The 19481-nt window shown below is 37.1% G+C and overlaps 1 protein-coding gene across 10 annotated transcripts in view; it reads right to left on the minus strand.

Annotated features, from left to right (window-relative positions):
* The window catches only part of GABPB1 (GA binding protein transcription factor subunit beta 1), an 84797-nt gene that overhangs the window by 24656 nt on the left and 40660 nt on the right, over positions 1–19481 (minus strand). For 4 of the 10 annotated variants that reach the window (XM_036877429.2, XM_036877428.2, XM_036877424.2 and 1 more), the window contains exons 2-5: positions 16197–16304; positions 13419–13448; positions 11972–12139; positions 10636–10830 (exon numbers count right to left, since the gene is read on the minus strand). In XM_036877429.2, the coding sequence (XP_036733324.1) occupies positions 10636–10830; positions 11972–12139; positions 13419–13448; positions 16197–16304 (501 nt within the window). Of the gene's footprint in view, positions 1–10635; positions 10831–11971; positions 12140–13418; positions 13449–16196; positions 16305–19060; positions 19328–19481 lie in introns of those variants that run through there. The other 6 variants (XM_036877434.2, XM_036877433.2, XM_057488801.1 and 3 more) reach the window with 3 other exon arrangements.

Raw genomic sequence — 19481 nt, forward strand, 5'->3', positions numbered from 1 at the left:
TACAGATATTAAATTATATAAATCAAATTATTTCCTCTATTATATTCAGCAGTATATAACACTACCTATATAAAGCATGGCCTTCCCAACTAATTGTTCTCAATCTGCAACCTTAATTCCAAACTGCACTCCTAGGAGTAAGGGAATTGGAAGAGGCACGGCAAAATCCATATTCCTGAACATATAAGATCTTCTAAATAAGTAGCTGAAGTTCAGTAGAGTCAGATAGTCTTAGAGAACAATAGTTCTCCTGGTTAGGAGAACAAAAAGGTCAGAAGAGGCAGAAAGTAAAGGAGATAATTTACATCAATGTGGTCTAGCTGAAGAAAAGAGAAGCAATGTTGGTTATTAGAAAAACTTGCCCAAAAGCCATAGGTAGTTATTCCCACAGACAGATTTCACTCAGGATGGTGAAAAATAAAAGAAACCAATGATAATGATAAAGACTGTCTCACTCACTCAGGGGACATTATTATGGTTGCTAAAAAAAATACTTTAGGATTCCAGCTCAAGATGGTGGCATGAGTAGTGCAGCAGAAATCTGCTCCCAAAACCATACATATTTTTGAAAACACAACAAATACAACTATTCCTAAAAGAGAGACCAGAGGATACAGTACAACAGCCAGGCTGCATGTACATCTGCGAGAACTCAGCATCTCACGAAGTGGGTAAGATACAACGCCGTGACCCAGCAGAACCCGAGCACTCCCCCAACCCCAGCTCACTGACAGGAGGAAGTAGTTGGAGTGGGGAGGGAGTGGAAGCACAGGACTGCTAAATAATCCCATGAAACAACAAATGAGTATCTGAAAGGGTATTTTATAGAACACAGTTGAAAGATGTTCTCTTGCTCTCTGGCCCTAGTAATCTGCACCAGGAGCACAGACACATATTGCACGGTGTGCTGGATATTAGAGAAACGGAAGGATAGGGTCCAAGATGGAGACTGCAAGCAGGTCCGCACACCCAGCTCCACTGGAACAAAAGAAAAGCGGGCGCTTTTTTAAAGTCTTAAAAGGACAAGGGCTCAACAGATGAACAAAATCATCCCAGCACACTCAGACCAGCAGGCTGGGAATCTTGAGGAACTTTGGGCCCCCTAACCCCCTGGGGGGTAAAGGAGCTCTGAAGCCCCTCACAGTGACAAACAGCCTGCCATTCGTTACCCCTGGCTGGAGGTACGGGCAAACAACCTGACCCACCACATCTGCAGAGTGGCCGGAAAGTGGCCCTACCCACAGCAACCACACAGATCTCTTCCTAGTGCACAGCTAACCATGACAGACCCAGAGGCTGCTGCCAGCGCGAAGCTGCTCGGCACAGACAGAGGAAGCCAGAGGAAGGCCCAGAGGGCACGAAGGGTTGCAGTACTTGAAGGAGAACACACCTGGCATGGCTTTGACTCCCCGCAGTGCTCTAGGACAGCCCAAGAGTGGCCCACCCACGGCAGCTCAGGAAATTGTCCCAGAGTCTGCTCCTGGTGTGCAGGTAGCTGACACAGGCAGCGACGAAGGGCAAGGCGACCAGCAAGCAGGAAGGGACTTTGTTCTCTCAGCTGACACACATGCCACCTGCCTATGACCACCTCTATCGCTATGAAAAGGCAGAAGAATCTGGTCCAGTCAAGACTCACTCAGACATCCCCAGAGAGAGGGCCTGGGGAGATACATATAACCAATCTTCCTGAAAAAGAATGCAAAATAAATGTCAAAACCATGCTGATGGACCTGCAGAGAAATATGCAAGAGATAAGGGATGAAGTAAGGAGGGAGATTACAGAAATGGAACAATCCTTGGAAGGACTTAGGAGCAGACTGGATGAGGTGCAAGAGACTGCTAATGGAACAGAAATCAGAGAACAGGAATACAGAGAAGCTGACGCACAGAGAGATAAAAGGATTTCCAGGAATGAAAGAATATTAAGAGAAATGTGTGACCAATGCAAATGGAAGAATATTCGCATTATAGGGGTACCAAAAGAAGAAGAGAGAGAAAAAGGGATGGAAAGTGTCTTTGAAGAAATAATTGCTGAAAACTTCCCCAAACATGGGGGAGGAAACAGTCTCTCAGACCATGGAAGCCCACAGATCTCCCAACACAAGGGACCTAAAGAGGACAACACCAAGACACATAATAATAAAAATGGCAAAGATCAAGGACAAGAACAGAGTACTAAAGGCAGCCAGAGACAGAAAAAAGGTCACCTACAAAGGAAAACCGATCACACTATCATCAGACTTCTCAACAGAAACCTTACAAGCCAGAAGAGAATGGCATGATATATTTAATGCAATGAAACAGAAGGGCCTTGAACTAAGAATACTATATCCAGCACAATTGTCATTTAAAAATGAAGGAGGGATTAAACAATTCCCAGACAAGCAAAAGTTGAGGGAATTTGACTCCCACAAACCACCTCTACAGGATATTTTAAAGGGAGTGCTCTTGATGGAAGCACTCCTAAAGCTAAATAGATGTCAACAAACAGAGAAAACAAAATCACACCAAAGAAAGCAGACTGACCAAATACTAACTAAAGGCAAAAAATAAAATCAACTATCCACAAAAACAGTCAAAGGAAACAAAGGAGTACAGAATAAAACACATAACATACATGAATAGAGGAGGAAGAATAAGAAGGGAGAGAAGTAAAGAATCATCAGACTGTGTTTATAATAGCTTACTAAGAGAGTTAAGTTAGATGGTTAGATAGTAAAGGAGCTAACACTGAACCTTTGGTAACCACGAATCCAAAGCCTGCAATGGCAACAAGTACATATCTTTCAATAATCACCCTAAATGTAAATGGACTGAATGCACCAATCAAAACACACAGAGTAATACAATGGATAAAAAAGCAAGGTCCATCTATATGCTGCTTACAAGAGACTCACCTTAAACTCAAAGACATGCACAGATTAAAAGTGAAAAGATGGAAAAAGATATTTCATACAAACAATGGGGAGAAAAAAGCAGGTGTTGCAGTATTAGTATCAGCCAAAATAGACTTCAAAACAAAGAAAGCAACAAGAGATAAAGAAGGACATTACATAATGATGAAGGGGGCAGTCCAACATGAGGATATAACCATTATACATATATATATGCACCCAATACAAGAGCATCAACATATGTGAAACAAATACTAATAGAATTAAAGGAGGGAATCTCTTGTCCCCTCCTAGCATGACCTCAGAGCCCTGTCCTTTCACTTTATCTCTACATAGACACCTGTACCTTGATCTCCTAGAAATAAAAAAAAGAAAAAAAAAGAATTAAGGGAGAAATTACAATGCAATGCATTCATTTTAGGAGACTTCAACACACCACTCACTCCAAAGGATAGATCCACCAGACAGAAAATAAGTAAGGACACAGAGGCACTGAACAACACACTAGAACAGATGGACCTAATACACATCTATACAACTCTAGATCCAAAAGCAACAGGATACATATTCTTCTCAAGTGCACATGAACATTCTCCAGAATAGACCACATACTAGGCCACAAAAAGAGCCTCAGCAAATTCCAAAAGACTGAAATTCTATCAACCAACTTTATAGACCACAAAAGTATAAAACTAGAAATAAATTGTACAAAGAAAACAAAAAGGCTCACAAACACATGGAGGCTTAACAACACGCTCCTAAATAATCAGTGGATCAACGAACAAATTAAAATAGAGATCAAGGAATATATGGGAACAAATGACAACAACACAAAGCCCCAACTTCTGTGGAACGCAGCGAAAGCAGTCTTAAGAGGAAAGTATATAGCAATCCAGGCATATTTAAAAAAGGAAGAACAACCCCAAATGAATAGTCTAACATCACAATTATCGATATTGGAAAAAGAAGAACAAATGAGGCCTAGTCGGCAGAAGGAGGGACATAATAAAGATCAGAGAAGAAATAAACAAAATTAGGAAGAATAAAACAATAGAAAAAATCAATGAAACCAAGAGCTGGTTCTTAAGAGAAAATAAACCAAATAAATAAACCTCTAGCCAAACTTATTAGGAGAAAAAGAGAATCAACACACATCAACAGAATCAGAAATGAGAACGGAAAAACCACGACAGACCCAACAGAAATAAAAATAATTATTAGAGAATACTAAGAAAACCTATATACTAACAAGGTGGAAAACCTAAAAGAAATGGACAACTTCCTAGAAAAATACAACCTTCCAAGAATGACCAAGGAAGAAACACAAAATTTTAAAAAAACCAATTATGAGCAAAGAAATTGTAGCAGTAATCAAAAAACTACCCAAGAACAAAACCCCCGGGGCCAGATGGATTTACCTCAGAATTTTATCAGACATACAGAGAAGACATAGTACCCATTCTCCTTAAAGTTTTCCGAAAAATAGAAGAGAAAGGAATACTCCCAAACTCATTCTATAAAGCCAACATCACCCAAGTACAAAAACCAGGCAAAGACCCCACCAAAAAAGAAAATTACAGACCAATATCCCTGATGAACGTAGATGCAAAAATACTCAACAAAATATTAGCAGACCGAATTCAAAAATACTTCAAAAGGATCATACACCACAACCAAGTGGGATTCATCCCAGGGATGCAAGGATGGTACAACATTCGAAAATCCATCAACATCATCCACCACATCAACAAAAAGAAGGACAAAAACCACATGATCATCTCCATAGATGCTGAAAAAGCATTCGACAAAATTCAACATCCATTCATGATAAAAACTCTCAACAAAATGGCCATAGAGGGCAAGTACCTCTACATAATAAAGGCCATATATGATAAACCCACAGCTAACATCATACTGAACAGTGAAAAGCTGAAAGCTTTTCCTCTGAGATGGGGAACAAGACAGGGATGCCCACTCTCCCCACTGTGATTTAACATAGTACTGGAGGTCCTAGCCACAGCAATTAGACAAAACAAAGAAATACAAAGAATCCGAATTGGTAAAGAAGTTAAACTGTCACTATTTGCAGATGACATGATATTGTACATAAAAAACCCTAAAGACAATGTGTGTGCGCAATTTAAGTAGTAGCTTAAAACCTATATACGCTGAAGTTACTCTACAAGAAGATATGTCAAAGAAATAATCAATCTTCCCATGTTTTCTTCCGCCTGCTACTTCTATAGCTTTTCTTCTTCCTTTCTAATTACAACCCTTAAATAGAATTCGTGCCTCATATCAAATTTACCGAGTATCATAACTCCTCCAAGTGGTAAAGATACCTCAAGACAAATGCTGGGCATAGAAGCCACAGGGCATAAATATGCAAAGAAGTAAAAAGCTAACCTTTTCAAACAATAAGGCTTCTCTCTCACTTACCAACTCTACATTTCCCTGTATGGCCCCGGAAGATGACTGGTTAGCCAGAGACGGGTAAGATTCCTCAAGGGAGGAACAACCTAAGACAGGCACAGTCGCAGGGGGGCCATCAGGTGAGAAATTGGGGATCAACAGAGGTGAGGCTTAGAACCTCACCCCCCCTGTTCTGAGAGAAATCTTCTGCATACGTGGATGTTTTATTGCCCTTGTCTAGCTTGGATTAACACATAGTCTACAGGCACACACCTGATCATCTACATTTGCTCTCTTACAACACTAAACTATGTTTTCTACCTTTATCTTGTATCTACCTACCACTTCAGCATTTTATTAAAAATAATAATAATAAAGAGAGAAATGTGGTATCCACATATAAATCAAGTATAAAAACCAAATGAGTATTCATATTTGAACTGACTGTTTAGAGTTCATAATGCATGAGCAAAACCGAAAGTTTCTGTGATGACTGCCCTTGTACTGTTCACTATGTAACTTATTCATTATGTAAGAATTTGTTCTACATGTAAGAACTTGTTTGTTATGCCTCAGAAGATTGGAGACTGACGAAAATTAGGCTTGGGGTGGATTAATGATTGTGCATTGAGCATTGACTCCCCTATACAGAATTTTATTGTCGTTAACAACCATTTGATCAATAAATATGAGAGATGCCCTCACAAAAAAAAAAAAAAAAAAAAAGGACAGACTTCCAATGGTAAAATAAATAAGTAACCGGGATGTATAGCATAAGGAATATAGTCAAGATATTGTAACAGCTTGGTAGGGTGATAGCTGGAACCTAGAATTATGTATATAAATGTTCTACCACTGTGTTGTACACTTGAAACTAATGTAATGTAATACTGTGCGTCAACTACCCTTCAATAAAAAATAATTATTTAAAAAAAAAAAAAAAAAAAACCCTAAAGACTCCACTCCAAAACTACTAGAACTGATCTCAGATTACAGCAAAGTTGCAGAATACAAAATTAACACACAGAAATCTGTGGCTTTCCTATACACTAACAATGAACCAATAGAAAGAGAAATCAGTAAAACAATTCGATTCACAATTGCATCAAAATGAATAAAATACCTAGGAATAAATGTAACCAAAGAAGTGAAAGACCTATACCCTGAAAACTAAAAGACACTCTTAAGAGAAATTAAAGAGGACACTAACAAATGGAAACTCATCCCATGCTCTTGGCTAGGAAGAATTAATGTTGTCAAAATGGCCATCCTGCCCAAAGCAATATACAGATTTGATGCAATCCCTATCAAATTACCAACAGTATTCTTCAACGAACTGGGACAAACGATTCAAAAATTTATATGGAAACACCAAAGACCCCGAAAAGCCAAAGCAATCCTGAGAAGGAAGAATAAAGTGTGTGGGATCTCGCTCCCCAACTTCAAGCTCTACTACAAAGCCACAGTAATCAAGACAATTTGGTGACGGCACAAGAAAAGAGCCACAGACCAGTGGTATAGAATAGAAACTCCAGACATTAACCCAAACATATATGGTCAATTAATATTTGATAAAGGAGCCAAGGACATACAATGGTGAAATGACAGTCTCTTCAACAGATGGTGCTGGCAAAACTGGACAGCTACATGTAAGACAATGAAACTGGATCATGGTCTAACCCCATACACAAAAGAAAATTCAAAATGGATCAAAGACCTGAATGTAAGTCATGAAACCATAAAACTCTTAGAAAAAAACATAGGCAAAAATCTCTTGGACATAAACAAGAGCGACTTCTTCATGAACGTATCTCCCTGGGCAAGGGAAACAAAAGAAAAAATGAACAAATGGGACTATATCAAGCTGAAAAGCTTCTATACAGCAAAGGACACCATCAATAGAACAAAAAGGTACCCTACAGTATGGGAGAATATATTCATAAATGAGAGATTCGATAAAGGCTTGACATCCAAAATATATAAAGAGCTCATGCAACTCAACAAACAAAAAGCAAACAATCCAATTAAAAAATGGGCAGAGGAGCTGAACAGACAGTTCTCCAAAGAAATTCAGATGGCCAACAGACACGTGAAAAGATGCTCCACATCGCTAGTTATCAGTGAAATGCAAATTAAAACCACAATGAGATATCACCTCACACCAGTAAGGATGGCTTCCATCCAAAAGACAAACAACAACAAATGTTGGCAAGGTTGTGGAGAAAGGGGAACCCTCCTACACTGTTGGTGGGAATGTAAATTAGTTCAACCATTGTGGAAAGCAGTATGGAGGTTCCTCAAAAAGCTCAAAACAGACATACCATTTGACCCAGGAATTCCACTTCTAGGAATTCACCCTAAGAATGCAGCAGCCCAATCTGAAAAAGACAGATGCACCCCTATGTTTACTGCAGTACTATTTACAATAGCCAAGAAATGGAAGCAACCTAAGTGTCCATCAGTAGATGAATGGATAAAGAAGATGTGGTACATATACACAATGGACTATTATTCAGCCATAAGAAGAAAACAAATCCTACTATTTGCAACAACATGGATGGAGTTAGAGGGTATTATGCTCAGTGAAATAAGCCAGGCAGAGAAAGACAAATACCAAATGATTTCACTCATATCTGGAGTATAAGAACAAAGAAAAACTGAAGGAACAAAACAACAGCAGAATCATAGAACCTAAGAATGGACTAACAGTTAACAAAGGGAAGGCAACTGGGGAGAATGGAGGGATAAGGGTGGGGAAAAAGAAAGGGGGCATTACGATTGGCATGTATAATGTAGGGGGGGCATGGGGAGGGCTGGTCAACACAGTGAAGACAAGTAGTGATTCTACAGCATCTTACTACACTGATGGACAGTGACTGTAACAGGGTGCGTGGGGAGGACTTGGTGAAACGGGGAGCCTAGTAAACATATTGTTCTTCACATAATTGTAGATTAATGATAACAACAACAACAAAAAATACCCTAAAGACTCCACTCCAAAACTATTAGAACTAATGTCTGAATTTAGCAAAGTTGCAGGATACAAAATTAATACACAGAAATCTGTTGCATTCCTATACACTAACAATGAGCTAGCAGAAAGAGAAATCAGGAAAACAATTCCATTCACAATTGCATCAAAAAGAATAAAATACCTAGGAATAAACCTAACCAAGGAAGTGAAAGACCTATACCCTGGAAACTACAAGACACTCCTAAGATAAATTAAAAAGGACACTAACAAGTGGAAATTCATCCCATGCTCTTGTTTAGGAAAAATTAATATTGTCAAAATGGCCATCCTGCCTAATGCTATCTACAGATTCAATGCAATGCCTATCAAAATACCAACAGCATTCTTCAATGAACTGGAACAAATAGTTCCAAAATCCATATGGAAGCACAAAAGACCCTGAATAGCCAAAGCAATCCTGAGAAGGAAGAATAAAGCAGGGGGGATCTCACTTCCCAACTTCAAGCTCTACTACAAAGCCACAGTAATCAAGACAATTTGGTACTGGCACAAGAACAGACCCACAGAGCAGTGGAACAGAATAGAGAGTCCAGACATTAACCAAAACATATATGGTCAATTAATACATGATAAAGGAGCCATGGACATACAATGGGGAAATGACAGCCTCTTCAAAAGCTGGTGTTGGCAAAACTGGACAGCTGCATGTAAGAGAATGAAACTGGATCATTGTCGAACCCCATACACAAAAGTAAATTCAAAATGGATCAAAGATCTGAATGTAAGTCATGAAACCAAAAACATAAGCAAAAATCTCTTGGACATAAACATGAGCAACTTCTTCATGAACATATCTCCCCGGAAAAGGGAAACAAAAGCAACGATGAACAAGTGGGACTATATCAAGCTGAAAAGCTTCTGTACAGCAAAGGACATCATCAATAGAACAAAAAGACATCCTACAGAATGGGAGAATGTATTCATTAATGACATATCCAATAAAGGATGGACATCCAAAATATATAAAGAGCTCACTCACCTCAACAAACAAAAAGCAAATAACCTGATTAAAAAATGGACAGAGGATCTGAAAAGACAATTCTCCAAAGAAGACATTCAGATGGCAACAGGCACATGAAAAGATGCTCCACATCGCTAATCATCAGAGAAATGCAAATTAAAAACATGAGATATCACCTCACACAAGTAAGGATGGCTACCATCCAAAAGACGAACAACAACAAATGTTGGTGAGGATGTGGAGAAAGGGGAACCCTCCTACACTGTTGGTGGGAATGTAAATTAGTTCAACTATTGTGGAAAGCAGTATGGAGGTTCCTCAAAAAACTCAAAATAGATATACCATTTGACCCAGGAATTCCACTCCTAGGAATTTACCCTAAGAATGCAGCAGCCCAGTTTGAAAAAGACAGATGCACCTCTATGTTTATCGCAGCACTATTTACAATAGCCAAGAAATGGAAGCAACCTAAGTGTCCATCAGTAGATGAATGGATAAAGAAGATGTGGTACATATACACAATGGACTATTATTCAGCCATAAGAAGAAAACAAATCCTACCATTCACAACAACATGGATGGAGCTAGAGAGTATTATGCTCAGTGAAATAAGCCAGGTGGAAAAAGACAAGTATCAAATGATTTCACTCATATGTGGAGTATAAGAACAAAGAACAAAACTGAAGGAACAAAACAGCAGCAGACTCACAGAACCCAAGAATGGACTAACAGTTACCAAAAGGAAAGGTTCTGGGGAGGATGGGTGAGAAGGTAGGGATAAGTGGGGGGAAAGGGGCATCACGATTAGCAGACTTAATGTAGCAGGTGGGGGGCACAGAGAGGGCTGTACAACACAGAGAAGACAAGTAGTGATTCTACAGCATCTTACTACACTGATGGACAGTGACTGTAATGGGGTATGTGGTGGGGACTTGATGATGGGGGGAGTCTAGTAACCATAATGTTGCTCATGTAATTGTATATTAATGACACACACAAAAAAATTTAGTACAACAGACTTTCAAAAACCATATAGTATCAAAATATGCAAACATCCAAATAAAAATAATTAACAGAGTAAAATGTCTAGAAGGGGGGGGATATAGGAACTTAAAACACAGAAAGTAACCACCTTCTCTAATCTTCTAATGTTACATGCAGACTATGGTCTTACAATCCAGAAAATGAACAGTGATGAACAAAGAGGAAGTGAAAGAGGAAAAGGCCTGTCCACAATAATCAAGACCAAAATGAAAGCTACAAGCTAAATAGTTCAAATCATCCACAACACAGAGATCATTGTTTATTTTCTTAAATTAAAAACCAAAAGTTACCTGTAATATCTCTGCTAAATCTTCATTCCCATTGTCTATTGAAATGTCAAATGCAGTTTTACAAAATTTACTTTGTGTGTGTACATCAGCACCATATTTAATTAAAAGTTCCACCACCTCTTGATGATTATGTTCTGTGGCCCAATGTAGAGCTGTCATCTTTAACATGTCCTTTGCATTGACATCAGCACCATGCTACAAAAATATTTCAAAATAAGAGATTTCAGAAATATGAAATACAAAGAATTGCTGATATGAAAATATCGCTGTTACGAAGCAAGAATTTACTATTAACATGATCAACTCTTAATTTTTTTGTGTTGAATAATCTATATGTTCTAAGAATCATCATGCATCTGTCAGTTCATCAGTTTTCTATCATGCTGACTTGCCTAATTCTTTCTAATGTCTTAGGAGTGCAGCAATTATTTTTTTCAGTCACCCAGCTACAGTGAGCATGAAGCTACAATGAGCATGAGCATCCATAAGAAGTGAAGGAAAACTATGAGGATTCCTCCAAAAACTCCTTAATTCTAGATCCTTATTTACACAAAAATGTCCTTTGTTTTCAAAAGCAGTGAAATAACTAAGTAAAAGTGATTTATCAAAGGTATACTCTCCAATATTGTAGCCACTAGGCACATGTGGCTATTAAGCACTTGAAATATGACTAGTTGGAATAGAGACATGCTGTATGTATAAATACAAACTGGAATTCCAAGACTTAACACCAAAAAAGGAAGTAAAATATCTCAATAATTTTTATATTGATTTCATGTTGAAATGGTACTTTGTATATACTGGTGAAATAAGATATATTAAAATTACTTAATACTTTTTTTAATGTAGCTATTAGATAATCTAGAATTACATGTGATTCACATTTGTGATTTACACTGTAGTTCTTTTAAACAGGCTGCTTTTAAAAGCTAGAATAAAAAGGAATAAGAATGACTAAATCTATCACTCTGTTTCAGAATTTTCTCTTTGACATTTAGATAATTAAAGAAAAACCCCTGTTCCCGTTAATATTATCTGTTAGTTAATATTCCCTTCCAAGAGCATTTTAACTGTGTTGAGTAAGTCAAAACTGTAGTACTGCACCACAGGGGAGACCAAAGTCTAAGAAATCAATTGTTTTTACTTAACTAAAAGAACATACCTAGAGAAAGTTTTTTTCCCCCTAACAAAGGAAATCTTAATTTTCATTTAATGGACTTAAATACAAAAAATGAGATAACATAGGGAAAAAAGTAGACATTCAATAAAATTACTTCTCCTCTCCCTGTTCTTTGGGGACTTACTTTAAAAACAAAATGCAAAAAGAGAAATGTACCTTAAGCAAAACCTCTACTATGCTGGCATGGCCTTCAGAAGCTGCCATGTGTAATGGCGTTCGGTCCACCTTGGTTCTTGCATCCCGACTTACACCAGCTCGGAGCAGTACTTCTGTGGTGGAATAATGCCCGTATTGTGCCGCCAAGTGAAGGGGAGAGGTTCCCAGCTATAATGCAAGAAAAAAATCCACATTTATAGTCACTTGTAATACACTTCCACTACTACCTCATATTTTACATTATCTGCTTACAGAGCAAACAGATTATATCATCTGTTTATACAGTAGCTCAAAACGCAAAAGAAAGAATTTATGCTTATCATATTCTCTTCATAGAGGCCTTCAAGAATTCCCATATACTTCTCAGTGAGGAAAAAAGCCAGTATTACATTTAATTCAAACTTGCTTTCTTCATTTTGTTTATCCTACACAAAATTAATTTCAGCAGGAATTAGAGATAATTAGGGTTTGGAAATTTTTCTGAGTACTGGGATGTTTTCCTCATACCAACCACACAAAACTTCTTTTAATGTATGGAATTCCTATCAAGAACACATAATGGTGTATGTACATTTTTTACATTAAACTGTTTTATGGGACTTCAGAAATAAACTAAAACACCTCAGGGTTCTTTTTAAAGGAGATCATATAGTCATTTTCTTAGGAGGAAATTTTTATCTGAGTTATACTTACCAAAGGTAAGTCAGGACAGAACCATAACAGAGCCCAGTTCTGAAATTGGTTCCACGTGGTTGAGGAGCTACATTAATGCTACAATCATAATATACAATGGAAGTACTAAAATGTGAGTGAAGAGCCTTATTAGAAGCATAACTTTTAATAGGTGAAAATTTGAATAAAGTTACATCACATGCATTGAGGCCTATTAAGTCCCTACAATTCTCTGATTACCAAGGCACTAACGTTCCAAAGAACCAATATAGTTCAGTAGAATACGAAATTTACTAAGACCACTACTGTACTAATAGCAAGAAAGGTTTTTGTGTAAGCACTTTCCATGGCAAGCACTAATCTAAGACTTTTACACATATTATCTCAATCTTCTCATAACACAGGTACCACCACTACTATCCTCCTTTGCCACAGAAGGGCTACTAATTTGCCTGAAGTCACACAACAAGTAAGAATTAATGCAAAGCTAGGCATGTGCTCTCAATACATGGTAAAAATGGAAACCATTTATCCTGGGAATAATTATTTTATTACTATTAAAAGCCTTGTATTTTTAAGGGAGGGTCATTCTAACAGATCAAAGATTCTCAAACAATTCTTTCTCTCTCCAGGCTTTATCATGTTTTCCTGTAATTGGCCCTTTGTATACTCTTAAATTCTAATATTTAATAAAGTATCTCAACAGTCCATTTAACAGTCATGAGTTATGCACTATTTGGGTTTACTTTATATTTTTTTCTTCTTCAGACCTTACCTTTGTTGTTTGATGTCTAGATATTTTTGTCTAAAGAAAAAAAATAAGGCAAACACTTGTAAAACCACCACCACAGTCTAGATATACAATTCAAAAATCTTCCCACATGTCACTCCCTAATTACAAACCCTTACCTCAGCCCCAGAGGTACTTACTACTTTCAATTTATAATAAGCACTGCTTTACTTTGCTTTGTTTTCTGTTTCTCATTTATAAATAATATACTTTAGTTTTGCCTTTTTTGAACTTTATTTAAATAGAATCATACTGCATATATTTCTTTGTGACTTGCCTTCTTTTGCTTAGCAATGTATTCGTAAGATTCACCCATTTTGGCAAGTGTAATCATAGATATAGTTCACTAATTTTCTCTATCCTATAACAGTCTACTGAATTAATACATCACAATTCATTTAACTAATTTATTGATGAACATTTGGGTTGTTTGTAAAACAACTTATGTATGAATAACACTGCAGCTAAAAACAGTCTTGTACACATCTCATGCACATGAACAAAAGTTCTTCTTGGGCATATTTTTACAAGTTCAATGGCTACATCATAGGATATGCACATATTCAAATTTACATATTCAAAGGTACTGCCAAACTGTCCCCTAAAGCGTTTACACCAATTAAGCATCTCTTCACCAATGCTTGGTACTATCAGACTTTTTTTTTTTAACTAATCTGGTGGATATGCAAAAGTATTTCATAATTTTACTTTTCATTTGCCCAATTATTAATGTAGTTGAGCACCTTTTCATGTTTATTGGTCATTTGAACTTTTTCTCTGCTAAAGTACCATGTAAGTCATTTGTCCAGTCATCTTTGTCTTGTTTGTCTTTTTATTACTCTCATGGGAATTTCTTATATATTACGGATAACAATCCTTAAGATCCTTTTGTCTTGATGTACAATATCATTATGATGTGTCTGGATATGGACATTTTTATTGATCCTGCTGGAGATTTATTGTACTTGAATCTGTGAGCTGCCACCTTTCATTAGTTGTGGAAAAATCTCAGCCATTATCTCTTAAAATTATTTCATCTCTATTCTCATTTTCCTTGTGGATTTATGATTAGATGTTAGACCTCCTTGCAGTAGTAGCCTTCACGACTTCTGACATCTCTTAAATTTTCTAACAATTTTTCTCCGTGCTGCATTCTAGATGATTTTTTTCATAGCTTTCAGCTGTTCCTAACCTGCTATGAAAATCTTATCTAAAGTCCTCGTTGGTCTGTTTCTATTGTCAGTTGTTTTGTGGGTTATTATCCAAGTTGTCCTGTGTCCTTGAGGGTTTAGGTATTTTTGTTCAGTTTCCTTGGAATTTCGTTTGTGTATATGAAATCTGGGAATGAAGGCAGGTTCCTGCAGAAAGGATATTCATTTGCCTCTGCCAGGAACCGAGGGTAGCCTCTAGTCTACAGATCATTTTAAATTCATTTTTCATTGTACAGGGTTTTGCAGAATGCACAAGTATTTATGTATTCAGGCCACAAATATGTGCAAGGAATGGCTTGGGCTCTAATCTCATCAACAAACGTTTTCCTCTCTCTATTTGGTGACTTGGTTCAAATCAGTTCATTCTCCCTGCAGTATGCTAACAACAGGAGCAGGAGCAGAGAGGAGGAGGGTGGGGTTATTTCTAGTTTACCCTTACACTGAAGGTGCATCTCTTTGGGATTCCAGAATTATGGGGGGAGGATCTTCTGGGAGATTTCTCTTTACGAGCAGTCTCAGGTCTTTGTCTTCAGTAATACATGCCAAGGAGGTGGGGAAACCAACAAGCAAACTTACTGAGTTCAGCAAATGTTCTCAGGGTGAAATTTCTCTGGGTTCATTGAAGTTTTTCAATTTGATAATCCCTTTCTTTCTAGCTCATTAGAATTTTTTTTAATGTTTAATCAAAAAATCTTTATTTTGTATAAACAGATGCTGAAATATTTATGAAATGAAATGGTTCCTGGAATTTGCTTTAAAATAATAGATAACAAAAAAATGGATGGGGTTATAAAAAAAACAGGATTTGATAATCTTTGGAGTTGAATGAGGATATGCAGGGGTTGATACATGTTTGAAATTTTCCATAATAAAAAAATTTATTTTGTTTTGTTTTTAATGAAAAGTAAAAAAGAACACAGGACATGTAAGCCAAACAACAAAATTAAAAATCTGAAATTTTTAGTTGTTAACCAGTTGGGAGGGTTAAGTCAGATGCCTAATCCTCCCAAGACCATCTCTTTTCATTGCCCGCAGAATTAAATAGAGTTAGTTTTTGTCTTCCCCACAGTAGCCTTCTGTAGTCACTAAAAACTTGTTCCCATTCCTTTCTTTCTTTTTGGTCACCTTTGCAATAGTTATACAAGTATAAATTGAAATGCAAACTTCTTTTCAGAAATAATTGCAACATTAACCCCAATCTTACTTGTCATTTTCTGAATTATAATTTCTACCTAATACCTTGAATTCAAGATATCTGAAAAGACCTTTCAGCTAAATGCCAAGCAACTACATTTTACATCTGTTCTATTATACTGAACTCCATAGTTTAAAAGAAAAAAACCTTTTATAGACAGAATATTTGGATAAAGTTGTCCAATATAAAAAAAAAAGAAACATTCCCTTTAAAAGAGGATGATAATTCTAAAATTGCAAAAAAATTGCCAAAAAAATTTAATTTTTTACCACTTATAAACACAATACTGAATAAATTTTTATCTGGAAAAATGAGAAGAAAGAAAAAAGCACCCACAATATTAAAATCATTCTTTACCCAGTCTGTAGTAAAAGGAGCTCCATTTGCCATCAAAATACGAACTTCATCATCTTGACCTGCTCGTGCTGCTTCTAAAAGCTTCTTCCCCAAATCTACCAGGGACATCTAAACAAAACATAGGCAAGTATGACACCTCCATTTACATGTTATGAAATGACTTTTTCCCCCTTCTATCTTTATTAATAAGTCAATTCTCAGTTATTCCTTCAAAAGATTGTAATATGGTTGATCTGAAACTCTAGATCACACAAAAAGCTTTTATATTTGAATTTGGGGAACAGATTTTCCTTTCTCATCAAGTTTTAACTGAGGATAAAAAAATCAGTTTGAATTCTCCAAAATAAAGCTGCTAAAAGATAGAAGAGGGAAGTGGCAAAGAAATCTTATCTCAAATTTAAAACTGGCAAAGAATTGTTTTCACTGGAGAAATTGAAGCATAAAGTTTTCACAAAAGTAAATAGAAATAAGGCAAGATACTGTCCTCTGTAACTGGTGCAAATTATATAAATCTACCATAACTTTTTTTTGCAACAGTTACTGGGTTCAGAATTTTAAAATAAGTATTCTACCCTTGTATAGGTAATATACATGTAAGTTCTTCCAGAAAAAGGCACTTATTCAATAAAAATACTAAAAAGACAGTCTTAACAGCATTATCAGTAGAGTATGTGTCTCATTAAGAAGCTAGAAAGTTTAAGTATACCTAATACCTTGATTTCAAGATCTGAAAAGACCAGTGTCACAGCCCAGGATATGTGTGTGCATTGTGTATATCAGTCTGTCTGTCTGTGTGTCTTCTTGAATAAGAAATACTGAAATATATTTTAAGGAAAGATCATGACAGGAGTACACAGGTGAAGAAAGATGTGAATTCATCAGAGATGCTCAAAATCAAGGGATGATAATTCTGAGAAGAAAGTTCCCAAATCCAGAAAGACTATTGAGTTGGAGGACTATTCAGTGTTGTTATTTAATATCCTGAGGAAAGACAAACAGGTAGAATTTGAGGTCTGTGAGGAAGATATGCAACCCTTGAGGTTTTCACAAGAAAAAAATGTACCTATGGTATGATCTGCCCCCAAACTGAATACTCTTTGAGGGTTGGGTAACTAGTCAAGAGGAAATAAGTTATGAGGGGAATGTTATGTTGATTAGCGTAAGCCAATCTTGTAATCAACAGGTATTACTCAAGAAAGAGGGGAGAGGAGTACATATATGAGAAGGAAGTTGACAGAGCTCAGAGAGGTTATTTAGGCCAGGGAGGAATAGAATGCATTATACAATTAGAAGAGATGTTAGGGACTCTAAAAGGGTTGATTAAAAGAAAAATGTCCCTGAAAGAACAGAGACTATGCTTAAATTACTGTATTTCTTAGTAGATTCCATAACATGGCAACAACCAAACACAGAGTAACAAGGGACAGATGCTAATACTGGAAGGCCTGCACAATGAACAGTGAGATGTGTTACATCCAAAACTGGCATTTGTCACAGGCAGGGAAGAATTTCTTATAGTTGTTCTTTTTTAAGGATAAAATGATTCGTAATATATCCTATGGTGAAGAAGAAATGCACGCAGGTTTTATGTTTTTATGTGTTTTTTTTTTAACATGCTTTTGTGTGACACTTTGCAACATTTTCAACCCTTGAATTTTTGATTTCCTTTCCCTTTTCCCCCTCATTCTCTCATATCCTGTGGAGTCACTGGAACCCAAGATACTGCTTAATCCTGCTAAAGGCATTAAATCTAGAGGTTACTGGTCTCTAATGAAGGATTTTTCCTTGGGAATATGTACCAGCTGGGTAGAAAAATTAACATCGTATTCAATAGGCAAAGAACCTCCAATAATAATTTCCTACTAAAGGAAGGGTAAGGCAAAAAGCTGATTTCTCTTCCACAGAAGTATAGTAAAATTTAAGCTGGCCACATAAACAAATATAGTGTCTATAATATGGATAACCAAAATGTAATATAAGTGTCATTTTATAATGAGATAACTCTTTCCCCAAAACATGCATTTTACAATATGTCTTATGCAGGTAATATAAAATCAGTTTGGATTCATTCAGCCCACAAACTGCCAGATGGTTTAGACATCTGGATATCTTTTATGAAGTGGTGGTTAAGGGCTATCTGTCATTTTCAGAAATTGGGTTGTCTGCCTTTATCTTAATTCTTATATACATTAAGGATATGAGTTCTTTGTCAGATACAATATGTATTATAAAGATCTCTTTCCAGGACCCCCAACACTAGACTCTATCCCATGTTGTTTCTTGTTATCGCACACTATCTCCATGGGTAGATAGTAAGTGTTGGGTCTCATAAAAAATATGAAACTTGTGTATGAAAAAATAAAAGTAAAATAAAATAAAACCAAAAACAGCAAAGTAATGTTTGCCACACAAATGAATGTAAGAAACATTAATATTTTAATTATTTGAAAGATCTGATTCAAAATGAAGGGAAAAAATAAAACCACCAAGACTGTGGGAGAGATTAATGATGGTGGCATGAGAGGTGAGAAAGAGGCCTCCTCCCAAAACCATGTATAATATGAAAATATAATTAATACAACTAATCCTGAAAGAGCAACAGCAAAGGCTGACCCAGACTGTATACACCTGGAGAAAAGAACAGACCTCACACAGAACAGGCTAACGTACCAAAGCTGTGAAGGGCAGGACCCAAGCCCCTCCCCCACCACAGCTCACTAGTGGAAGAGAAACAGAGCGGAGAGGGAGTGGAGGCCTGGGACTGCTGAAAACCTAGCCATGGAGATCTGCTCTGGGAGCACGAACCTACATTGCATGGTGCTCTGGTGATTAGTGGGGTGGGAAAGATAAGACAGGAGGAATACCTGGAAAGACTGAGACTCCAGCTACTTGTGAAAAGCAGGGATCCATATCCAGCTGCTCTGGGACAAAAGAAAGGCAAGCAGTCTGAGAGACTTCCTAACAGTGAGAGGGCGGCTAAAGGGGCAAGGATTGCACAGACCTTACGGCTCAGGAGAAAGTACAGGTAAACAAAATTGTCCAGGCTCACTCTGCCCAGCAGGCTGGGAACTTTCAGGAGATTCAGGTGCTCCATCCCACTGGCTGGCTACCCAGTTCAAACGCACCCCACTATGATGTGCCTTTCTCCTGGCCAGCCTGCACCTGGTTCACAAACTGGCACCCTCTGCCCTGGCATCACACCAGCCAGAGGAAGCCCAAACTAAGGCAGCTACAAACACAAAGCATTTGTTGTTCTTAGTCTTTTGGATGTTGGCCATCCAAACT

The sequence above is a fragment of the Manis pentadactyla genome, chromosome 11 (genome assembly GCF_030020395.1).
Source record: "Manis pentadactyla isolate mManPen7 chromosome 11, mManPen7.hap1, whole genome shotgun sequence".
Taxonomy (NCBI): Eukaryota; Metazoa; Chordata; class Mammalia; order Pholidota; family Manidae; genus Manis; species Manis pentadactyla.